This window comes from Procambarus clarkii, chromosome 40 (genome assembly GCF_040958095.1).
Source record: "Procambarus clarkii isolate CNS0578487 chromosome 40, FALCON_Pclarkii_2.0, whole genome shotgun sequence".
NCBI lineage: Eukaryota > Metazoa > Arthropoda > Malacostraca > Decapoda > Cambaridae > Procambarus > Procambarus clarkii.
The window spans coordinates 28,195,798-28,222,577 of NC_091189.1; the positions used below are offsets into that span (position 1 = coordinate 28,195,798).

The 26,780-nt window shown below is 43.1% G+C and overlaps 1 protein-coding gene across 1 annotated transcript in view; it reads right to left on the reverse strand.

Annotated features, from left to right (window-relative positions):
- Nucleotides 1–26,780, reverse strand: part of LOC123757771 (sacsin-like) — a 138,012-nt gene that overhangs the window by 16,535 nt on the left and 94,697 nt on the right. The window contains 2 exon segments of the mRNA XM_069338905.1: nt 8,860–11,877; nt 11,879–19,521. Coding sequence (XP_069195006.1) covers nt 8,860–11,877; nt 11,879–19,521 — 10,661 coding nt within the window.

Sequence of the window (26,780 nt, forward strand, 5' to 3'; positions counted from 1 at the left end):
GTGTATCGAATTTACTCAGTTTCTATGATCGAGCAACAGAGATATTACAGGAAAGAGATGGTTGGGTTGACTGCATCTATCTGGACCTAAAAAAGGCTTTCGACAGAGTTCCACATAAGAGGTTGTTCTGGAAACTGGAAAATATTGGAGGAGTGACAGGTACGCTTCTAACATGGATGAAAAATTTTCTGACTGATAGAAAAATGAGGGCTGTGATCAGAGGCAATGTATCGGACTGGAGAAATGTCACAAGTGGAGTACCACAGGGTTCAGTTCTTGCACCAGTGATGTTTATTGTCTACATAAATGATCTACCAGTTGGTATACAGAATTATATGAACATGTTTGCTGATGATGCTAAGATAATAGGAAGGATAAGAAACTTAGATGATTGTCATGCCCTTCAAGAAGACCTGGACAAAATAAGTACATGGAGCGCCACTTGGCAAATGGAATTTAATGTTAATAAATGCCATGTTATGGAATGTGGAATAGGAGAACATAGACCCCACACAACCTATATATTATGTGAGAAATCTTTAAAGAATTCTGATAAAGAAAGAGATCTAGGGGTGGTTCTAGATAGAAAACTATCACCTGAGGACCACATAAAGAATATTGTGCGAGGAGCCTATGCCACGCTTTCTAACTTCAGAATTGCTTTTAAATACATGGATGGCGATATACTAAAGAAATTGTTCATGACTTTTGTTAGGCCAAAGCTAGAATATGCAGCAGTTGTCTGGTGCCCATATCTTAAGAAGCACATCAACAAACTGGAAAAGGTGCAAAGACATGCTACTAAGTGGCTCCCAGAACTGAAGGGCAAGAGCTACGAGGAGAGGTTAGAGGCATTAAATATGCCAAAACTAGAAGACAGAAGAAAAAGAGGTGATATGATCACTACATACAAAATAGTAACAGGAATTGATAAAATCGATAGGGAAGATTTCTTGAGACCTGGAACGTTAAGAACAAGAGGTCATAGATATAAACTAGCTAAACACAGATGCCGAAGAAATATAAGAAAATTCACTTTCGCAAACAGAGTGGTAGACGGTTGGAACAAGTTAGGGGAGAAGGTGGTGGAGGCCAAGACCGTCAGTAGTTTCAAAGCGTTATATGACAAAGTGTGCTGGGAAGACGGGACACCACGAGCGTAGCTCTCATCCTGTAACTACACTTAGGTAATTACCTCAAGGTAACCTCAAGGTAACTTCAAGGTAACCTCAAGGTAACTTCAGGGTAACCTCAAGGTAACCGTGGAATATCACTCCTGGCCCACACACCACCGGAAGGGACAGCTCAGACCACAAGGCACTGAACTGCAACGGAAAACTGGAGCCAGAGGCATGACCGCACCAGATCCCATTAGCCTAAGAACTGATGGTTGGGTCGCCGACAGTAGGGTCTGGGACTCCCCCCTTCCCCCTCCCATGCGGGTGGGGGGGTGGGGGGGTTGTGCAGACAGCGGCGCGGCGACATGATGACGTCATGCTTGTTTGCTATTTTTCATATAGGGGAGTTCTGTCCACCTGTTCGGTTTTTGGTCGCAATAGTTTACCAGAATAGGGATTTGTTTTGGGGCACTTACCTTTCTGGGTGCCTATCCCAGTCGATGGCAGACGTAGAATGCTCCCAATCATAAGGGGGGGGTCTCTATAAGCCATTGCTCCCTGCACCTCTCTGAGGGGGCCAGGTTCTGGCTCATGGTCACCGGTTGGCAAGAACTCCAAGCATTGACTGATGCCAGAAAGTTATACATACCCATTCAGCCTGGATAGCTCCAGGGATCCGACGAGGCTCCTCCCCAGAAGGATAACTTTTGGCACTTTTGTGTTCTAAGTTAAGGAATGAGTCTATAGTCTCTTGTTATAGATATTGTAAGTTTGAAAAATTCCTCTTTTTAAATAACATGGAAAGTACAGTCTATTACAATATTTGAAAGCCTGGAATGGGTCTATAAAGATTTGAAAAGTTAGAAAGAGTCTATAAGCATTTAGTCTAGATTTTCAATACTGCATTATATATAACAATAATTCATTGTTGGGGACAGGTAGCCAGTGTGTATATATATATTGGACTGGACTGAGGTCAGTGCAGTTGCCCAGTTGACCTGGGAAAAGGGGTTCCCCAGGTCAAATTACTGACCCTCCCCAAGATTCAGACTAACTCTTGGGTACATATTTACTGCTAGGTGATACAAAATACTGTACACCCAACTATTTCTGTCCCCCCCTTCCCCCAGGATTTGAACTTGGAATTCCCAATTGTGAGTCGAGAATGAACCCAACTGTACTGCCATTATTAACACGTTAAAACATGTTAACAGTCTCAACTTTCACCCCCCCCCCCCAATCACCCTCAGCCTGGCATGGAAGGATCTTAAAAGAATTAAAGGCTATAAGATCAGCCAAGTGTCACACCCTCACCCTCTACACAGAGAAAACGAGTTAGTCGATACTTGGGCAACCACCTCTAGCTTCAATAGTCTTCCCCCAGGCACACAATTCAGATTAAATGCTGGTTACGAAGATCGAGAAAGGCTCGTTGACTTCATGCTCCACAAGGAAGATGAATGCAACGTACCACTTACGAGTTTTTTCAACCCTAAACAAAGGTCAAGCCACATCCCCCGGTGAGGATGGTATCACTTATGGCATATTGCGTTTGCTTTCTTTAGTACCAGGGAATCCCCTTTTTGAGCTGTATAATATGAGCTATGTTACTGGGGAACTTCTTATCTCTTGGACCAACAGTATAATCATTCCAATTCCTAAGACAAATCAAGAGAATGCTTTCTGCCCAATTTCCCTTATTAGCTGCATTTGCAAAACATTTGAGAGAATGGTCCTAAACCATCTCCTCAACAGAATAATAACCATGCTCTTCCCCCAGATATATTGCTTCATGCATTGAAGGAGTGTGCATTATTGCATCACCACATTTCTTACCCTGCACCCTGAAAAGTCATATACCTGTGCCACCTTCCTAGACCTCAAGTCTGCCTTTGATATTGCAAATCGACATGTTACCGTGAGTGAGCTTGCAAGAATGAATATTGGTGGTCGGCTTCTTTGTTGGATCAGAGATTACTTATCCAGCAGGTAGTCATCTGTATTTTTCCAGGGGCATAGGAGTGTAACAAGAGACTTTGAACTAGGCACCCCACAGGGAGGTGTCCTCAGTCTTACCTTATTTAATATCTTAATAAACACGCTGTTAAACTCTGTGCCGAGCAAACCCAACGTGCATACCATTAGCTGTACTGATATAATGATACACACCACTGGGTATGCTAACACGCAGAACACACTGAACTCTGTATTAGACTCATGCCAGGACCTAGGTTTAGTCATCTCAGCAGAGAAAACAAAGATACTAAATAGGTGCCTACCCAAGCAGGGAGGAGCTGTTTGCAAGATGCAACTGTATGATGGCTCCCAGCTTGACTATGTTAACAGATTCAAATATCTTGGTCTTGAAGTGCCACTGTATGGTCCTGTTGTATTCAGACTGTTGTCAGTATAAAGAGAGGCTCAGAGCTCGCAAGGCTGTTGTACGTTATCACTCAGGCTACCATGAGAAAGGAACTTAACATTCCAAGCATTGTTGATCGTGTTACTGAAATTAACTGTCAAATTGGTATAAAAATGTTTAGGCTAGCTCATCCTAACCCTTGCACAGAAGTCCTCCAAAATTTCTTTATTGAAGGTCAACATTGTTCCAAATGGATAACTAAAACTGGAACTCAACTCAGTATGTATCAGATTTATAATTTGTACAACTGAGACAACAATGGCACTTTACTGCACTGTGGGAGATTACACACTTTCCAATTTTAATCCCTTCCTTTTCACTCAAGAAGCAAATAAGAAATCAGCCCAAGCTTCATCTTGAGGCAAGGCTCAATGCCTTAAGTCATATTGATGCTCTGTCCACAGAGCATTCTCTCTCTCAAATCATATACACTGATGGTTCCCTACACCGCACCACGGGTGCAGCTGGAAGTGCAGTTGTCCTGACAATGGGCGATGGCTTATATTTTGAGTGGGGAGTTCATATAAACAACTGGGCCTCTACCCCTTCAGACCAAACTATTTGCCTTGCTTCTTGCACTGAAATATGTACAAGTCTCCAAACTTGATACAGTACATTAATTGTAAGTGACCCGGAACAACCCCAAAGAGAGGACAAGCCAACCCTATCAAAGACAGAAGAACCCATCGCAGTGATAGGAAAACCAGAAGGACCGCCAGGAAAACCACACACCGCACCCGAGACAAAACACGCAGGTGGGAGACCAATAAAGAACCCATCAGTGCCGACACAAACGACGAGAAACTAGCACCACGAACGAAAGCGCAAAATGCGAATCGAAAAACTACGACCCTGCAACCCAAAGGAGCAAGATAACCAGCTCCAGCAGGGAAGAAAGACGCACGCGGCCCAGAGGCATCCAAGAAGAGAACTACCCAGCACGTGAACCGCAGGAAAGCAAACACACCCGGTCCAGAAAAGGAACGAAAAAACTGGAGCCAGGACCTGAGCCCCAAATAACAGTATAGGCTAGAAGCACTGACCCAGCTACACAAATAGGTGGAGTATGTGAGGAGGAAAAATGGAAATAGGCAAGGAAAACCCCGAATACGGCCCAAGGAGCGGCCGGGAAGTAAGGCACATGACCAACCACAAAATGTGTAGAGGAGGGCGTACATACCCAATGAACCTCATGGACAGCAGGGTGCAGTCAGGCACCAAAGTTAGGCAAGGAATGAGTGTCCCGAGAGGGAAAAGACCCAGGTGTCGACACTGAAACCAAAAGCGCCGAATTGCGGGGCAGAGCCCCACAGGACAACAAAGAACAAAAGACAGGGACAAAAGTCACTGAAGACCACGCAAAGTGACCAAACAACACACCACACCAAATACCCCTCGTAGGAGCCATCGACTCTATCCTGCCAAGCGGCGAAGAGTAAACAAGGATGGAGCAGTGAACAAGGGTGGTGGAGTGAGCAGATTATCTCAATAAGATACTCGCTCCAAACGCATTAGCCTAACGAGAGAAGCAAAGCTCTACTGAGGACCAATTATGGAACTAAAACCGTTCCAAACTTCCAGTTAATATGCCTGCCAACCTTTGGAGAATGGCGAGGTATCGCCCGAGCATAGAAGCAGCAGAGTAGCGAATAATAACTAGTTGACCTGCAAGTGTGGTTGGTCTAGAACAGACACTTGCGAGAAACCGTACCGACTCCCAGTGTGCTAAACTCGCACCATTGCCCACCAAAATAACACCCACATACCACTGTATACACAAAACATATGTAGCCTCTGAGTGGTTGTGTTAATTATCGCCAATCTTCACAAAACAATACTGGGACAGAGGCACACGCCACCCTTGCAGCACATTTTGTACACGAAACAATGGGCATTAAACGGAGTAGTGTAGAATCAGGAAAGACCTGAGGAATGACCGGCACGGTAACAGGGTCGGTGATTCGCGGAACCAATTACTGCGTAACTTGGTGGTGGGGCCCCACAATTTGTGCAAACGTGGGATGGACATGTATATGATCGGGAATGGGTGGGAAGAAATAAGAGCTGCTTTGTACGGGCCAATAGGCCCTCTGCAGTTCCTCTGGTCTGATGTCTGTATGGTCGTATGCCCAAGGGGACACAGGAGGAAGCCGAGTACCCAAAGGAGCCACAGACACGAAAAAGAACCTGATCAATGTCAGAGGGGAAAGGAAGCAGAAAGCACTAAGAAGCTGTGTGGTGGAGGCAGACTCCACCCACAGGAGCAACTGTAGAGAAGACAGAGCCCAGGAGGCTCAGGAAACTGCACAACTCAACTGACAGGAGAGGCGGGGCCCAAGAGCCAGAGCTCAATCCCCGCAAGCACCCCACCAAAAAGTGAGAACCAGCCCATGGCTGACAGAAGCGCCAGACATGACAACCTCACCTGCAGAGCAGACATACGACCGTGCCACAACACAGGCGAGCCAAGTAACATACCAGGAGAGCGCTAATGGTGTGCCCGAAAGCCAAGCATACTCGAGGCAATAGGCATGGTATGTACCGTTACCTGAATAAAATTCAGAAGTCGAAGGAGAAATACGTCCAGAGGCGAGCGCCCTGCAGAAGACGGAGCAGGACAGAGGGGGAGGAAGCGGCGCCACGCCGAGCCATCCCACACCCGGAAGTAGAGGAAGAACGAAGTGACACCCCCAGATATAAATCCAGAGCACCCTCAGCATCCAGAGGGCCACGACCGGAGGGAGAAAACAAGCAAGAAACCGTGGAAAAACCACGAGAAACGACACGAACACATGAGCATACTGCCCATAAACAAAACGCACACCGTGGCCCCAGCACACGAGGTACGAATGCACCACCCGTCCACCGGGAGGCGTGGCTCGTACACCAGGTGGACACATATCGTACACACAACGTACAGACACAACGTAAACACACATCGTACAAACACCAGGAAGGTTTGTGTAACGAAGACGAAGAACGCCGAAAATGGAAGTAGAGACGACGCAAAAACAAAACAAGGCGAAAACGAAGCAAAAGAAAACAGATGACAGAAGGTAACCAACGAAGCCGACAAAAGACCAGAGGAAAACCTCATCGAAAATCAACAGACGTTCCAAAAATATTGGAAGGTACGAAGAGACTCGCGAACCAACGAGAACCACGACAAGCACCCCTGAGCAAGGGACACGCAAGGACAACGATATGAAGTGGTTTAGGCATTGTATGTACTAGACAATATGTAAATCCATCAACGCGTGTTTCACACCTTGCATGAATACACCTTACCTGAATAAACATTCAATTTTATTTTTCCGAACAGTAAGAGCGAAAAGGGTAAGGAAAAGGGGGCGAAACACACCCCCAGGAACGACGGGACCGACGAACCCGAAGGAACACGGAACCGAACCCAGGGAGGGGGTACACCCGAAAACAACAGGAACATAGAGAGGGAAGGAACATTCCCACGCTGAAGAACAGCCAGCCCCTCACCAAAGGTACAAGGACCCAGGAGGGGCAAACGGGGTCGAGGCCCCTCAGGCAACCCCTCCCTAAACCCCGGGAACCTCGACGGCATGACCCGGGGCCGAGCCGCACCCCCAAAGCCCCAGCTTGACAAGGAAAAGCTGGGGCAGCCGTGCAAACACTAAGGAAGGGAACCCACTGGTCAGACCCAAACGGCACGGCTGGAGGAACCGACTCGAATGCCTCTGCCGCCACCCCGGAAGAGGAAACCCCGAGACCGCCCGAGTTTCAACTCAACCAGACCCCGCCCCAAACCCGAAACCCTCCTATGGTTCGGAGCAGGAAGCAAGGGAGGAAGTGAGTAGAACAGAATGGGAAGGACAAAGAGCGGAAGGAGCCAGAGCCGAAGCGACCCCCACCCCCAAATCCGGACCCCAACCACCAAAACGGGGCAGCCTCGGGGCATCTGGGGCCGCAAACAACCAAGAGCGTCACAGCAAGCTATAACCCGCAAGCAACACCGCAGCCGCCTGCACCCGATTATCATGACCAGTGGCCTGGGTGAAAGGCAGCACGTACCAACAACACTCGTCGTATGACTCTGGGCCACAAGAACAATGCCCCAACAGGCAGCATGGCGGACGCACAACCGGTGAGTGTCACCCTGAGACAATGGGACAGATCAACCGTCAAACTCACAGGACGCGAGGGGGACTCCGGGGACACACCTATAGGACCATGGAGCCCCCATGGGGTTTTCTAGGGCCCTTAGCCATTGGTACACGCTAAGGGAAGTCCAGGCAGGGTACCGCGAACCGGCACCCAATGCTACCAACAAACTGCTAAAGCTGAACCCCCGGGACGTGTCCACTCACGGGGGCCAAGCGGGGAGTACCACCAACTGAAGGAATCTAAAGAAATCACCTAGAACAGGAATGGGGGACCATAAAGGCAGACCCCCACCAGGCAAAAACAAAAACAAAAGAAAAACCCCGCAAGAGGACAACGTACCCAGGCGGAACAGAGCCGGCTGCTGTTATGGTGTAAACTAGCTGTGGAGTACCCCGCGCCCCTACCAGTGACGAAAACTACCACCTACTCAGAGACAACCAGGGCAACAAACCCCCAGCCGACTCCAAGGGCGGCCTAGTACCGAGCAGTAAAGGACACAGCGGAGGTAGGACCCAAGGTGACTTGTGGAAGGTGGCCCCAAACCCCAAGGGCAGTACTTACAGGCCACCTAGGGAAGATAGCCCTAGGCGCATGCAGCCCAAGTACTGTGGAATCTTACTCCTGGCTCACACCCCACCGGTAGAGACAGTCCACACCACAAGGCACAGAAACTGAAACAAAAACCGGAGCCAGAGGCACTCGACCAGACAGTAATTCCACCAGCCAAGAACTACCAGTTGGATCGCCGGCGTGGAGGGTCTGGGTCTCCCCCTTCCCCCTCCTGGGGATGGGGGGGGGGGTTGCGCAGATGGTAGCGTAGCGACGTGATGATGTCATGCTAGTTAGATAACTTTGTTTGGGGGAGTTCTGTCCACTCGTTCGGCTTTTGGTAGCAATATTTTTACCAGAATAGGGGTTTGTTTTGGGGCGCCTACCTTTCTGGGTGCCTATCCCGGTCGATGGCAGACATAGAATACTCCCAACCACAAAGGGGTTTCTATAGGCCATTGCTCCTCGTGCCTCTCTGAGGGGGCCAGGTTCTGGCTCGTGGTTCCCGGTAGGCAAGAACTCCTAGCACTTTGACTGATGCCAGAAAGTTATACATATCCATTCAGCCTGGATAGCTCCGGGAGCCGACGGGGCTCCCCCCAGAAAAAATGCATAATTAAATATCAAGCTTACCTGATAACACATGAACATGGTCCAACATGACGATCCTCCGTCACGTTTGTGAGCTTCAGCAATGTCATGTTCAGCCTGTTTTAACCATTTTAGGGCTTCAGGACGATCAGCCATCTTTCTCTTGTGTGCTCGGCTTCCACAAGATCCCGAAAATCCATAGAATCCCGTATGCTCATCAGCTGTGAAGAATCCTGTGTACCTATTGGATCGGAAGGATCCTGAATGCCATCTTGGTGGTGGTCGGAACATGTTACTGAAGAAGTCATCAGAGAAACCCTCTCTGAACATATCTCTAAAGTCTTGGGGAGCTCTTCTTGAAGCTTTTATATCTTCATCATCATCATCATCTGGTATCACTTCTCCATTTTGTAACCGTTTCAGTAGATTCTGTATATACTGCATCACACGAGTACTGAGTTCAGTTATATGAATGTTTTTGTCTGGATGCCACTTAAGAATCAAGCGACGTATCAGATGCCGTCTTTCTTTTTCATCTGCAACTTCCCATATTTCTTTCATTTGTTTTCTTATAGTCTTCATAATTTCTTCTTCAGAAAGGTTATCAGAACCATTATCCAGGTTTTCAGAAGTATTATCTTCAACCTGTTCAGTTTGCACCAAATCATTACAATCCTTTGCTCTAGTTCTTACAAATTTATATAGCTGATGAGCTCGAACAATTGCACAAGATTTTACTTCACGTCCAGTATCAACTTCATATTCATCCAGAAACAAATTACCATGACTTGTGACCAAATGTTTCACTTGAACAATGATGTAAGCATTCTCTTCATCAGTATCTTCAGCCCCTCCAAGAATATATTTCTTCAAGCAGACTATTTCTCCTTCATGAAATTGACAAAATTCATTATCCAGCAAAGGGATTAACTGTTCAGGAAGGTATGAACCTACATCTGTTCGATATAATTCATGTGCACTGTTCTTAACTCCCCATGCTGTTATATTCAATTCATTCAAAAATGAAGATATACGTTGTGGTGTTTTATGTAATCTCAGTATTCCTGATAAATTATCCATCACTGGTACTGAGACTGTATTAAGCAAGTGCCTGTAAGCCTTGCATAGCCCACTTACAATCATATAATCAGAAATATTATCAGAAATATACAGGGTTATTTTGTTCTTTTCTGCATTATTAGGTTTTACAAAAAATTTCCTCTCTCGTTTCCCCACTTCATCTTCATTAAACTTTAGCGTGGTAGTAATTACCTTCACCTGTTTCACATCTATCCTTTCAAGTATGCTCATTAAATCTTCCACTTCTGCTTCAGTTAAACAAAATCCAGTTATGGCTCTATCATGATTTATAATCCTCAATACTGCTTGCTTAAATGATTCACAATGCATAAATGCTCTTAATTCATTAAGTAACTCTGTTGATATTTCCTCACAACTACTATTAAGGTCTTCTTTCACAGCTTGAGACAAAAACTTTAGCTGCAAATGTTTTGGCAGTCGTTTCACAAAGTCGGCATCATTCATTAGCATATTTAAGACTGCAAATCCAACAAATATTGGTACATTTAATTTTCCTTTAGAGGCCTCTAAATATTCTTCAATATCTACCACATACATTTCGGAAGACTTTTCCATTTTCCCTTCTTTCGTTGGCAAGTAAAGTTCAGTAACTGTTAAATTTTTTATTTTCAGTTGATTATTCAGTAACCCTCTAAGTGCTAGCTGCATACACTTCTTTTCCTCAGGATGCAATACTTGCTTCTGACTCTTTTCATAAATCATCTTCAAGACTTGAGCATAAGTGTCACAAGTGGCAGATTGAATGGCTCCTAGTTTTTTGAAGACATTAATATATTTACCATATCTTATTGGTGCTTTATATAAATATGGAATAATTTCAACCTCCAAATTTTCAATCACTAATTTAGCAGAAACAAAGGTGCACTTAGGTATATGCACTATTGGAATATTCTGGCAAATAATCATAGTATGAATACTATGACTGGACTGTTCTAAATACTGGTAAATACTTTCCATTACATACTCTATTTCTGGATTTGAGTTCTCTGGTTTAGATTTAAAAAATTCACAAAGTTTACACATGTGCTCAAAAACTTTGTCTTCTGGAGGAGAGTTCATTATATTTAAATTATTTTTAATATCATCAATACAAGATGTTGCATACTGTGGCAGAAGGCATGCAGTTGACCACAGAATATTAGAAAATTTTAATGGCACACCACCAGAAAAAGACACCAATCCAGATGGTGTTCTATAGTGCGGTAAAATCTTTTCCAATCTACTGGATTCTTCTGGTACCAGAAATTTGATGCTCTTTATCTGAGCAGCACTGCACTTTAATTTATTAAAGTTGTCAAAAAGGTATTGAGTAAGAGTTCTGGACTTGAGTTTAACCTCAGGATCACTAGATGATAATGCACTAGCATACTGTACATACATTTCTGCAGTCAACTCGTATACCATACCAGCCAATTTGAGAAAGTAGTGCCATTCCGGTTTTCTCCATTCATCTGGTAAATTGCTCAAATTTATCACCATAAATACTGGGTTGAAAGGATCATAGAAATTACTTGCCATTTCTAATCTTCCATTTAGCTCAATAAAAGGAGTTCTTCTCAATACTGAAACAGTATTTCTCAAACCTTCATTCCAAGTGTGTTCTTCTTTGTGCTGTGTTTTTGTTAATTCATCACGTAACACTTTAAGAAAATTGGTTCTTTGTTCTTGTAATAAATTTGTGAAATTTGGTAAAATTATTTTAGCATAAATTTCCAGATCATCCACAAGACATTTTGAATTCAGGTATTTGTAGATAGCTTTTATATTGACTGATGTTGCTTCCTTTAAAATGACTGTACTGTTAATCTTTGCAAGTTTAGAAACACTTTTTAAATCAAGCTTTGATGTAGATGGTGCAATGAATGTTTTGCCTTTCAAATTTTGCACTGCTCCCAAGACATCTTCAAAGATAGTGAGTGAAGATAGTTTATCATAACAAAGAGAGGTACTTTGACAGGCAGGAACCAAAATAATCCAATATTTCACTTATTTTTCCAATAGCAGTCATCGTAACATCTTGAGTAACATAAAGAGCAATTCTCTCTCTATGAAAGTAAAGGTTGTCTAACAAAACAGAAGGATCTTTCAAAGTTGCTGTTAGATTTAATTCAGTAGGAACATGTCTTTGGAAAGGATGAGGGACAGGTAAGAAATGGAAAATGGAACCCGAATCATCGCAAGGATCAAAAACTCTCCAAGCATTTGTTACTGATACAACATACTGCTGCTCATTATCAGTCAAAGGGTACAATGCCCAGTCTCCAATAGTTCCTTGAATATATTCTTTGCCCTTTGCCCAATTGGTTTTCATGCTAGTTTCAAGGTCATTACACTTAAAATTTTCTTTTATGTACTTAACTATGAATTTCCAAAGCATAGTCAACCATTTTTCATTTGGAAGTTCATGGATGCCTAATGGCAAAAAATCTTCATTTGTGTGGAAGGACTGGTCTAATTCTCTATGAAGTCTGTCAGCCAAGTCTTCTAATGTAAATTGCTTCAGTACACTTAGGTTCTTACAGTTCTTGAGATTCTTTTGAACTAATTCGGCCATCTCAATATTTAGAAATTCATTTCCTGAACTTGGTAGTAGAGAACAGTATGATGAAATAAATACTGGTTCCTTAGAATCAAATTGCTTGAGAATCATGTTATTAGTGAGCAGCAATGGAAGCCCTTGGAATTCTGTAAAGAAGTTTTTTGACTGTGAAAGGTACATGAAGGTTTTACATACATTCTTTACATTCAGAAAAGGAGTCTGTTCTACTTGTCTTGTTATCATTGGAGTACACTTGTCAGGGTAATCTTTATTCCAGGAATGCAAAAACCTCAGAGCAACATCCGGCTTCAGTGTGTGAACCTCAACTCCAACCTTCTGGAGGAGGCCGAGCATAAAATGGCTACCTACTTTCATACCAAGCCGCCTTAGTGTATTTAGAAGATCATCTTCATTGCTAATCTCATCAGCAAAGTAAATGGGAAATTCATCTCCATCCTTGTTAAATGCATGCCATTTTAGTTCTCCATTTTGTGTCAATTCCAATTTTTGTTTACATTCAAATTTATCATTGAATGATAATGTATTTTCAATGAAAACATCAAAGAAACATAGTTGTTGATTAATGATGCATTCATAAAACCACTTCATAAAAATTTTCCATACAGATGATTGTGCATTATTTCCATCAGGGAAGGTCAACCGACACAAATACATATTATGGACATATTTACCTTTAGTCATCAAGTTATTATTTTCTGGGAAAATAAATTTTCTGTAGTAGTCAACGGCATACACAGCAGCAGGAGCAAGCACCTCCTTCATCAACCAAGCATTCCAGTTAGATTTAAGGTCACACATTCCAGTCCACAAATTCCGCCGAGAAGAATTTAGAGCAAAATGCCCATTAACACTAAATGGCAATCCCGATTTGGATGGCAATGGAAGGTAGCAAGATGTTGTAAATAAATCATCAGTAACTTTTTTATTGCTTTTCAGTAGAACAGCAGCTCCAGCATGAGGAAGCAGGCTGAGATCTTTATTTAAAATGGCTTTCATAACCATTTCTGGAATGCTGCCTTTGCTTTCTGTACCCAACTGCTGGACAATATACCAAGTGTATTCAGCATTATTTGAATCGGTAATTGTCATTATGTAGGCTGCTCTCATCATATCAGTATTAACAACAGAATCCAAGTTATGTTCAGTTACTCTCCCTGTTTTCATCATATGTTGCAACTTTGACAGCTCATTTTGCTGTTGGATAGATGATTCAACTGAATACTCAGTATGACATTTCCCTTCATCAGAAATATTTATTACAGAAATTTTGCGCACATTTCTCAGAAACAGTAAACATTGCATCATCTCTGTCTGGAATTCCTCAATTTTTTCTACAAGGCTCTTAATTGGGAAGGCTTTGGAAATTTTAGACTCTTCAGTGGTTCGCAGTGGAAGCCTAAAAACTGTGCCTTCTTCCTGTAGAAAATAATTTTCCAAATATCCTTGGAAAGAATCAGGATGATCTTTTCGTAAGTCATTCAAATTTTCAAATCGCACCCCAGGTTTTTCAGGAGTGGCCCCAGGATCATACCAACAGTGAGGGTCAAACATGCATAGTGTTTCTCCTTGTGGGACTTCAGGCCCTCGTGTCAACAATGATGGTGCATCAGTTAAGTGATACACCGCATTAAAACCAATGCCGTATTGTCCTGTACTGGCTGGGTCTTGATTTTTCATACTATTACCCAAGTTTTGAATATTCTGAAGATCTCTCTCTGTGAAACCTTTATTATTGTATACACTTAGAGCAGGTCCTTGTAGTGGTGCCCATTTCTTGTCAAACAGTTTTTCATCAGGAAGATAACGAAAGTCCTTAATGAAGGCTACCTCTGTTGCTCCTGCATCATCAGCATTCTGTAGCAGTTCCTTCATTATTCCATAATCGCATGGGTAGTCTTTAAGAATGTTCTTTAGTCGAGTTGTTAAGGGTTCACTCTGACCAAAATGCATCCTGTTTGAAGAGTTCTCAAGACGCTGTCTAGTTTTGGTTTTTATTCCTAACCAATTTGTCATTTCCAATGATACTGAAATAGATTTATGTAAACAGTTAAAGCTGCCCGAGCTCAGATCAACACCATCTTCACAACACAACTTGTCTATGGGACAGAGATAGCCATCAGCATCTGGAAGGTGCAGTAAATGAAGGGGTAACTGATGTTTACTGTCTCCCGTGTTTCGAACACTGAACAATAATGTAAGAAGCTTGGACACTTGTAATATTTCATGTTCATTTAGCTTATCTAATTTATATTTATCTTTCTTTTTAACAAGAACTTGAAATACAACATCTGCATGAAAAGTTGATCCAATATTTAGGGTTTCCATTAGACACTTGTACATTATAAGCCCCTCACTTTGCACTGAAAACAAGTCAGGAGAGCAGTCAGTGTCACTTTGAAGTGCAAAAACACTTGGTTCCATAAAGCCATGCTTTGTAAGTAAGACTTTTTCATATTTCAATGCTTTTAGTTCTTTAGGAATGTCTACGCTGAAAGACTGGATAATTTTCTCTAAATAATTGTAAATATCATGACACATCTTTTTTATGTCACTTACTACTGGTGACACAGTAGTTAATATTTTGAGCTGCTTACACACTTTATTTAAAGGTAATTTTCTTTCATTAACAATAATACCTAGCTTCTCAATTACTGATTTGGATAGCTCATTATTATTCGTGTTAGGCTGCCACAGTATTAAATTTGTGCTGCCTACAAGATGTCTGAATTTTCTTAAACACATGCCTGAAGGTTTTGAAAATCCAATAGACTTCAACTGACTCTGAACATCCAGTTTGGCATGGAAGGTGCAGACTTGTGAATCATTACTTGGCAGATTATCAGCTTCCCATGGAAGAGACCAGTCATGTGGCTTGGGCATGACTGGTAAAAAAGGTACACAATAAATTCTTTTCAAAATATTATTTTGTGCATCAAGAGATTGTGTTCCTATATAATGCAAAATTTCAGAAGACCTTTCAACACCACAATTATGGCAAGGCAATTCCATAACTGTTTCTGCCCTGTTGGTCACCATAGCTACGGAAATAGTGGAATAATTCATACCCAAATGCCAAAGAGTGCTCCTTCTATTCTGATTATTACAAAACAGATCCTCTGGAAATCTCTCATCAGCTGCAGTAAACATGCATGCAATTCTACTTTTAGGGTCTATTAGGTCACTAGGAATTTTCAAATTTCCTTTAGGCCTTGTAGGAATGCAACAAACACTTTTGAGCTGTGAAAGGCATGGATGCTTAGTATCAATGATATGCAAGGTCAACTTATTTATCTTGTCTTGACTTACATATTGTTCTGAAATATTTGGTATGAAGTAGCTTGAGAAAAAAATATTTAGAGTAATCATATTTTCAGATATATATTTAGACTGGAAGCCGGTAAGAATATAGTTTGGTAACACTATCATTGACAAGTGGCCTTTAGATTCCATCAAATTGTCCATGTATTCATAGGCAATTCTTCCTATCTCCTTTTCTTCATGTAACTGTTCTTCTAGAAATCTACACACATCCAGTGGATGCCATTCATTTTTGCTTCTAAAGACTTGAAGACTTTCTTTAACAATGCTATCATAAAAATGCTTTGTGAGGGTTGTTAATAGCCTATCATTTGTTCCAAGCTTTATGGGCCAAATGCAGTAATAAGGACAATTTTGACTTAAACCTTCACATTGTAAAGATAATAAAAGACTGTGATATGCAGCCTTTATAGCATCTTTCATCAAAGTTTCATTCCAGTCTAAACCAACCATTCGGTCATCCTCTGTCTGTGTCTTGAGGCCTGTACGGTCAGAGGCTACTTCAAAAAATCCATTTAGTTGTACTGGAAGAGATGTTGTTACTGGCAATGGTAAAAAACAGTGCATATGGCTCTGCTTATAAAACCCGTGGGGAAGCTCTGAAAGATTGAGGACTTGCCATCCATCATTTTGTTTTAATAACGGCACTGCCACAGCACCTAACGGAAGGGCTTTTCCACCAAGATTTTCAGCAAAATTGCACGAGTCTCCTTTACCACAATGCCAGGATGTAAGCCAGGTGACATTCCAAACACCTTGATCAATGTTGCACAATTTTCTACCTTCCTCTGAACATGTTATTTTTATTTCTGAAAAAGTGCTTTCCTGAAAAGATTTTCCATTCCATTTAAAACCATTATTAAATAGGTTAGCAACTCTTTCCACTTGAGTCTGACCTGAAGGGGATGATATTCTTATTGCTCGTGAACTTTCAAATAAGAGCACTCTCTCTGTTGGTGATGATGTATTCTTATTTAGGTAAAAAACCTTAATTTCCTTGATATGTTGAGTAAAGAGTAGTAGCTCTCCTATAATCTTGCTAAACATTTGTAATAGTTCTCTCATATCTCTATGCTTGTAACTTACACTGCTGATCTCACTAGTGCTTGCTTGGGCTGGAGTTCGTAAAGGAAACCGAAAGAGAGTACCTTCAAATCTCTTTGTCTGTTGAATATTACAGCCAAAAACTTCATTAAATGGCTTAAACTGTCCATGAAGTTTTTGTAACATAAATGAATTTATCTCATTGGAAAAGTTGTACCTCACTCCAGGTGTTTTGTTATTGCTGTCTAAGTAAGTCAGGTGTGGGTCAAATATAATGTAATCAGATCCACTCAGTATACTAGGTACATCAGTCAGATTATAAACTGAGCAAAATCCTAGTCCAAATTTCCCAATTTTTGTAGATTGATATTCCTTAGTTCCGGCACCTAACTTTCTGAGATTTGCAAAATCTTCCTCGGTGAATATTGCATTATTAAAAGCCCATAGAGCTGGTCCTTGACATTCCTTGAGTTTATTATTAATTAGCCTTGTTTTTGCATCTTCATTTTGACGTTCATCATAAAGAAAGGAAATAGTGGTAGCACCAGCATCATCTGCATTTTGCACTAGCTCCTTGAGCACGGCAACACCATCACGATACTGCCGTAGTAAGTTGTTCAGACGTGTAGTAAGTGGTTCATGTTGTCCCCATTCCATAAAAGCCTCTTCTCCTGCCAGTAGATGCTTATTCAGAGGTGCTACGCCCAAAGCTTTAGCTAGATTGGTTCCAACACTGCTATGAACCACTCTTACTCCAAGTTCTTCACTGTCAATCCAGTCACAAGACTGTTCTGAATATGAACACTGATTTACTTCAATTAGCTCTAAACTTTCATCAATATTTTCCACGGGCAATAACAATTCAGATGGAGGAATATCTTTAGAATATTTTTTTAGTTTATGAAGAACATGTATTACTATGTCCCTGTCAAGTTCAACATCAGCATCTTTTCCTAAGCGGTGGTGGTGTTGAACTTGTTTTAAAAATGTCAAAAACAATTCCTTTGACTGAGTTTCAAAACATCCAAGCATACGAAAAAGACCACCACATTCACGTAACTCGAAAGGTAATGGATACATGTATGGCAAAAGCTGAAGGTCTCCCACTTTTGATGTGATGTACACTGTCTTAGGATCTCTGAAACCTAATTCGGTGAAAACACATGGTGATGTTGATAATGAGACTAAATGGCATGCATCTGAAGTACTAACAAATGCAGAAAGTTGTTTGTATGTGTCCTTTATTAAGTGGAAACATTTTGCATCAGTAATTTGGTATACTTTTATTATATTCTGTAAATGTTCAATAAAATATTTGATGTGGGGCTTCTGATTCCAGCCAAAGTTGTTAGCAACATTCTGAATATCAGAACAATGCACCAAGGGTACCACTGAGCCAAGAACATTCCTAAAGTGACTGTAACTTTTGATATCTTGAGGTTTGTAAGGCTTAGAGCATGTTGCCCAAATTAAACTGTTAGGATAGCCAACTGGTTTAGATGTTTCACCATACACAAAACTAACACCTCTTACAGCTTGACATATCTGCTGACAATCGGGTCGACGATTTAGAGCAGTGAGTAATGCTCCTGCTTTTTCTACTTTCTGCTTGACTGTTAATGATTTATTTTGAAAATTTGTGATTATCTGAGTGAATTCATTGATGGGCATGTTCTGCACTTTCCTCATCCCAAGAGCTCGTAACAATGCATAATACTTCTCAAAGGAGATTTGAGGGTTGAGATCTTCTGAAATCAGTGCTCCATTGTCAATATCTTCAGGATCATAAAGCTGGCTAGGTAGGAAAAGTTTGCCACTTTGGTTTGGTACAAATCTCACAAATTGAAGCTGATGCTGAATTCCTGCACTACTTTGCAAGAATCTGTCCTTGAAAATATATGCCACAAGTTTTGATGTATCATTATCTGTGTATGTGTTCTGTAGGGCAAGTAGACATAACTCTTCTTTTGAAAGTTGAGTGGCACCCAAATTTCTAGCAAGCTGTTGAACAGTCTCATTAGATGGTACTAGTAAAGTTTCTGGAAAGTTTACCGGAAAGTCATTAACAGCAGGAAATATTCTTGTACAATTATTAATGCTCACATCAATCTCAATACCGTTTCTTCCATTGGCTTTGAAAATATTAAGTTTCTTAAAGAGTTTTATAATCTGTGGCTGAAGACTATGCACTTCTATAACTTTAAGCAGAGCCTGAGCTTGTTCATCATTTCGCCACATATTAAAATTATTTGAAAGATCCTGACTTTTATACATTTTCAACACTTTAAGTAGAGCCTGGGATACACCTCGAGCATCTGAACTACTGAAATATTTGTGTAATTGGTGATGTCGAACATATTTTGGAGGTTTTGGGATAACTTGCACTTTCAAAAGATCAAGAGCTGACACAGCTGCTTCAGATAGAGGTGAAGTTGAAGCTTGCACAATGATTGCAGTTGAGAGACTTATAAATTGGGAGGAATCTAAACTTGGACTTATTGGTAGAAGCGCTACATTCTTTATGTGTTGAAGATCTAGATGTTCCACAACTGACCACACTTTGGGCAACCAGCCTTCCAATTGTTGCCGGGACAGAGAAGATTGTTGAACAAAGTGAGCACTCTGAGAGAGTAATATAACTCCATGTTGACTGGCAGAGAACTGTTTTAACTGAGTTTCACCTGTAATAGAAATGATAAACTATAAAAAATGCACAGGATGCACATCTGAGCTGCATACAAATTTGTTTTTAACGTGCATGGCTATTGTGTAGCTTAGATTATGTGCATTCCTGTGAATTACAATTCTTTATGGTTACTGAATGATAAACTTTTCAGTTATACAGTGGTACCTCAGCTTACAAATTTAATCCATTCCCAGAGACAGTTCGTAAGCAGAAAATTCGAAACACGAAACAAATTTTCCCATAAGAAATAATATAAATTTTATTAATCCGTTCCACACTCCCAAAATATTATCTTAAATATAGATTTCATACCTAATTCACACAAATACTTAGTACTATAGTATCTACAAGTTATAGCTTACCTTTATTGATGACTCATGCTGGCGTATGGAAGACGGTGAGGAGGGGGGGAGGAGGAGAGGTGTTAGTGCTATGACAGGGAGTCCCCTTCTATTATAACATCAGGCAGTGATGACTTCTCAGGCTAACCATAGCCCGTGCTACTTGCCCCACTCCTGTGCCAGGTAAGTTACGGGCTCACCATAGCCCGTGCTACTTGGAACTTGTTCCGAGTAGCTGAATCTATTACAACAACAACAGATGACTTCTCTCTTCTCTTCTACGTTTTGCCTGCATACCACTAGGTATGTGTAGCTTACTGCTTGTTTTTCTCACTAAAAACCTTTCCATAGATACTTGTTTTTTCATACTTTGTAACACTTGTCTGTAGTGAGGCATCACAGTATCATTAGAAAGGTTAAGGCAACAGCCTACTACAGCTTTCTCTGGGTGAGCCATTTCAACAAAAGTTTGCATTTCTTCCCATAGTCTACACCACTTCTTTCTGTTGAGGAAGAAGCATCCTGTACTGCTTCCTCCTCCCTTGAAGAAATTTCCTCGGCTGACTCTTGTTGCTGCTCCTTGTCTCCTTGTAAAGGCCTAGGATTTCTTTGGTGGTAAGTTCTTTGCTGTGTTCCTCCACCAACTCACAACACTATGAATGCCACTTCTTTTTCTAAATTTCTCAAACCATTCCCTACTCACCTTAAACTCTTTCGCATCTGCATAACTTGTTCCGGGAGGAGGGAAGTCCTTTGAAAGTCTTCATGCAATAGCCTTGCTTTTTCACAAATGATGGCCTTTGAAACGCTATCACCCGCTAACTCCTTGTTGTGCATCCAAATTAATAACTTTTCAATGTCCTCAAGTGTTTGTGTTCTTTGTTTTGTGACTGTTGATACACCTTTTGCCACTTTTTGCCAAAATAATGTCCTTTTCTTAGCAGTTACAGTGCATATCGTTGACATAGATTTGCTGTACTGCCTAGCTAGTTCAACAACCCGAGTAACATTTTCATGTTTACGAATGATCTCTTGTTTTTGTTCTACGGTCATCCTCACATGTCTTTTCTTAGGTTGAACCTCACCACTAACTTTCTTGGGCCCATGGCATGATAAATAATAATTACTTTTATATTCAAAACCAAAAAAAACCAGCGTTGAATGTAATGAAACGCCATTTTCTGGGTGAGCCCGGGAGGCTCCCTGGAGCTTATCGGGCTAATGTATGTTGTATTAGACCGGGACATTAGCTAAGGAGTTCAGACCAACCAGGGACCAGCGCCAGAACCTGGCCCCTTCAGAGAGGTTTCAGGGAGCAATGGCCCTGGAAAACCCCTTGTGGTTGGGGTTTTCCTTATCTGCCATCGACCGGGGTTAGGCACCCAGAAAGGTAGGCATAACAAAACAAACCCCACATGGTAAAACTAAAACAAAAACTGAACATAGAGGTAGAAACTCCCTACAATCACAAGGAAACAAGCAAACATCACACTTTACTGCCGCGCTGATTGTCTGCGCAGCCCTCCCCGCCCCGGGAGGGGGAGGGGGGAGCCCCAGACCTACCCGCCGGCTGCCAAGCTCCAGTTCGGAAGCTAAGCTTCAACCAACGCGAAAAAACCGCCGACCGGTGGGAAGGAAGGTTGCCAGGGAGCCTCCGGGGCTCACCCAGAAAAATGGCGTTTCATTACATTCAACGCTGGTTTTCTGTGGGGAGCCCCTACGGCTCCCTGGAGCTTCATACCCAAAGAGAAGGAAAAGAAAGGGCTAACCCGGGAGGCGGCCGCCACAAACTCTGCAACGCAAAGCCAAGACAACCGGTCGCAAACCTGCGACCCAAGGCAACAAGAACGCCCAAGAGCAGACGCGCATAAGGATGGGCGGCCAAGAACCTGTGCGACCCACAACTCCCTGCGCCCGAAATGAGCCCGAGACGTCACCAACACAGCAGCAAAAGCTGCAAACGTCTGAACAAGCACGGGCGCAAAGACAGACCGCAGGCTGGAAGAATGAAAACAATGCGGACGACCTGGGAGACCCGAGCCCTGAAAATAGGGAACGAAGGAACTGGATCAACATCCGGTTCAACAGCGCATCCCCAGACACGGTACGCCGGCAACAGCAAAAAGCACAACCGGACAACACAGGACGCACCCCCCGGCCAAACCAATCAAGTACCAATACCCCAAGAACCCCTCTGGAAAGCAGCCGTCTCGACCGTCGCCAGGACAGAGAAAGGCTGCACACCTATAAAGCTACCACCAGTACCAAAGAGCAGGAAACGGAACCGAAGGGGCTACCACAAACTGAGGGGAAGATAAGAAGGCACCCTGAACAAGGACCAGGATGGCTCAGGCGACGCATGAGCAGGCCGGAGGGGAAACAAAACACGAGAAAACGTATGAAACGTCATACTGTCGCCATCGCAAAGACGAAGCTCACAGGTGGGACACCGTCAACAAAGCCACCTGAACACCATAGAGATGGTGATACCCGTGTCAAAATACCAGACGCGAAGAGCCAAGGGGAAGGCCAAACCAGTCACGGACAGGACCGATTCGGCCTGCTGAAAGAGGCAGAGCCTCAGGAAAAACGCCCCGGGTACGGACACCTATCAAGCAGCGTCTGAAAAGAAGGCCGGGCCGGCCACCATGGAACCATAAGGACTGTTCTCGTGGGAATGGGCTGCAACCGAGCCAGAATCCGAAGCAACAGCTGGACCGGGAGAAGAGGAACAGGTACCCCCCACCTCGACCAGTCCTGCCGAAAGCATCCACCGTGAAGTCCTCGCAGGTGGCAAAGGGCGCCACAAAATGGGCGACGCCTAGACCATGCTGACCCGAAGACGTCCATGGCCAGGAGTCCATACGCCCGACAGAGCCAACAAAACGAATCGGCGACGACTGGCCAACCCACGAAGAGGAATGAACCGAGACAGCTGTCCGCCAGGACGCAGGACACACCCCGGACACGAACCTTACGGTTAGCCAAACCCCTGTGGTTCCGGCAAGAACCACCAGAGAACAGTCTAAACAGAGCTGAATGGTAGAGTACCTAGTGACCCAAACCCTCCGAAGCGCAAACCAGACAGCCATGAACACCCGAACCGTGCTGTGAGCCCGACAGACAGACAGACTCCATCAACCTCGGCCGACCTGGTGAGCACTGGTCACAAAGCCCCAGACGAGAGACGACCCGTCTGTGAACACATCGAGCGAAGGCTCGGGGAGGTGCCAAGGCACGGAACCCCGAAAACCCTAAAGAGGAAGCTGGTGACGCAGCACCAACACAAGATCCCCGGAGGAACCCAATGAATGCAAGAGGCGGAAGGGGAGTCTCCGCAGGAACCAACAGACACCGTAGCCAAACCTGACTCCGCGGGCAACCAAGCATGCCGAAGTGCAGACTCCCGCACAACCGCTCAAGCAACCGCTGAGCAACCCGGGACCCCCTCCTGAACAGCCGAAGGCGGGACCACAGCCGCAGTAACACTTCTGGAGGGAAGACAATGAGGGGCCCAAGAGTCTTAAACAAGGCCCAGGTCCGAACCCGGGACGGAAACAGATGGAAAAACCTCCAGATCACCAGGAAACCAAACCCGGCGATCTGGAAAGAACCATCCCCTGGCGAGCAGACAAGCGGACTGACTGGGAGCCCACACCAGCCAGTCGTCGAGGTAGGCCAGACACCGAATCTCAGACTAGGACAGGGCACTAAGATCCGGTAAAGATGCAAAAAGTATACGAAGTGCCCATTACAAAATAGGGAAGGCAATAAAAACAGCAAACCTGAAGCCCCACCACCAACCGTGCTAGTCCCAGAAAAACTAGAGAGGAATGTGCCAAGAAGTGACCTGGAGGTCCAGGGCCACCATCCATGCACCCGCCCCAACAGAATCCGAACAGGAGACAACAGTCCTCCGAGGAGGGCATAGGATCCAGGGCGCAGACTGAAGAAGTCCAGAAGAACTGCAGACGGGAAAAGCTCATGACTGCAAAGAGCAGACGGGAACCCCAGAAGGATGGGGTGGATCGACCACGCCCCACAAAGAGGAAATGACGAAGCGCAGGGAAAGAAGCCCACCCCGCCAGCTCTGAACCCCCTCAAGGGGGAGAAGCCGTCCTCCGACGCCAGCAGAGGACGGAAGACAACCCAAAGCGCCCACCAACAGCGGGACCATGCGAGAGGCAACAGAGCAAGCTGCACCCCCAGCGCCCAGTCAACAGAGAAGGGAACAGAACCCCTTCCGAAAGAAAAAGTACACTACCCAAGTCATGAGGAGAGACTACGGGAATTAAACCACAGTTCGCTGGAAGACGAAGAGTGAGGGGAAACCTGATCACCACATTCAAGATACCCAAGGGAATTGACAGGGTTGATAAGGACAGGCTATGTAACACAGGGGCACACGCACAAGAGGACACAGGTGGAAACTGAGTACCAAAAAGAGCCACAGAGATAGAATTTTTTTTTTTTTTTTTTTTTTTTTTTTAGTGTCAGAATGGTAACGGGAAAGCACTAGGAAGTAATGTGGTGACTCCACACACAAGTAACAAGGCTGACCCCCATACAATGTCACATGTAGACATGATAGAGCCCAATAGGCACACGAACCTATACACCACTTTCGATACATTCTTGTATCAACATGTTAAACAAGCTACGAGGATGAGGGAAGGGGACGTTCCCTCCATGCTAGATTTGATATTTACCAGGAAGGAGGAAGAGATATTTGACATTCAGTACCTTCCTCCCTTGGGTAAAAGTGACCATATCTTTTTGGGAATAAAGTATGCAATGCATTACAAGCTGGAAGAAAATAAGGAAGTTGAAGCAGTTGAAAAACCAGACTTCAGGAGAGGACATTATAGTGACCTTAGAAATTTTTTTAGTGAGTATAATTGGACAGACTTGATGCTAGGCAAGGAAGTGAATGAGATGTATGTCAAGTTTTGTGAAATATATGATAAAGGCACAAAAAAATTTATACCAAAACAGAGATGCAGGGCCAGAAAACAGGATTGGTTCGACAGAAATTGTAAGAGGGCAAGAGACCAAAAGACACCAAAATGGAATCAGTATAGGAAGAGGCCAAGCCCCCAAACATACCAGCGATACAAAGATGCGAGAAACAACTATACAGCAGTAAGGAGAGAGGCAGAAAGAAATTTTGAAAAAGGGATAGCGGATAAATGTAAAACAGAACCGGGCCTATTCTACAAATTCATAAACAACAAATTGCAGGTAAAGGATAATATCTAGAGGTTGAAAATTGGAAACAGATTCACGGAAAATGAAAAGGAAATGTGCGAAACATTAAATGAAAAGTTCCAAAGTGTTTTTGTACAAAATGAAATCTTCAGAGAACCAGACACAATAAGAATTCCAGAGAACAACATAGAGCGGATAGAGGTGTCTAGAGATGAAGTGGAAAATATGCTAAAGGAGCTCGGTAAGAACAAAGCAGTTGGCCCAGATGGAGTTTCACCATGGGTTCTGAGAGAATGTGCATCTGAGCTCAGCATTCCACTTCACCTGATCTTTCAGGCATCCCTGTGTACAGGAATCTTAGCAGACGTGTGGAAACAGGCTAACATAGTTCCAATCTACAAAAGTGGAAGCAGGGAAGACCCCCTCAATTATAGACCTGTATCATTGACAAGTGTAATAGTGAAAGTATTGGAAAAACTAATCAAAACTAAATGGGTACAACACCTGGAGAGAAATGATATAATATCAGACAGACAGTATGGTTTTCGATCTGGAAGATCCTGTGTATCGAATTTACTCAGTTTCTATGATCGAGCCACAGAGATATTACAGGAAAGAGATGGTTGGGTTGACTGCATCTATCTGGACCTAAAAAAGGCTTTCGACAGAGTTCCACATAAGAAGTTGTTCTGGAAACTGGAAAATATTGGAGGGGTGACAGGTAAGCTTCTGTCATGGATGAAAAATTTTCTGACTGATAGAAAAATGAGGGCAGTAATCAGAGGCAATGTATCGGAATGGAGAAATGTCACAAGTGGAGTACCACAGGGTTCAGTTCTTGCACCAGTGATGTTTATTGTGTACATAAATGATCTACCAGTTGGTATACAGAATTATATGAACATGTTTGCTGATGATGCTAAGATAATAGGAAGGATAAGAAATTTAGATGATTGTCATGCCCTTCAAGATGACCTGGACAAAATAAGTATATGGAGCACCACTTGGCAAATGGAATTTAATGTTAATAAATGCCATGTTATGGAATGTGGAATAGGAGAACATAGACCCCACACAACCTATATATTATGTGAGAAATCTTTAAAGAAAGAGATCTAAGGGTGGTTCTAGATAGAAAACTATCATCTGAGCACCACATAAAGAATATTGTGCGAGGAGCCTATGCCACGCTTTCTAACTTTAGAATTGCTTTTAAATACATGGATGGCGATATACTAAAGAAATTGTTCATGGCTTTTGTTAGGCCAAAGCTAGAATATGCAGCGGTTGTGTGGTGCCCATATCTTAAGAAGCACATCAACAAACTGGAAAAGGTGCAAAGACATGCTACTAAGTGGCTCCCAGAACTGAAGGGCAAGAGCTATGAGGAGAGGTTAGAGGCATTAAATATGCCAAAACTAGAAGACAGAAGAAAAAGAGGTGATATGATCACTACATACAAAATAGTAACAGGAATTGATAAAATCGATAGGGAAGATTTCCTGAGACCTGGAACTTTAAGAACAAGAGGTCATAGATTTAAACTAGCTAAACAAAGATGCTGAAGAAATATAAGAAAATTCACTTTCGCAAACAGAGTGGTAGATGGTTGGAACAAGTTAGGTGAGAAGGTGGTGGAGGCCACGACCATCAGTAGTTCAAAGCGCTATATGACAAAGAGTGCTGGGAAGACAGGACACCACGA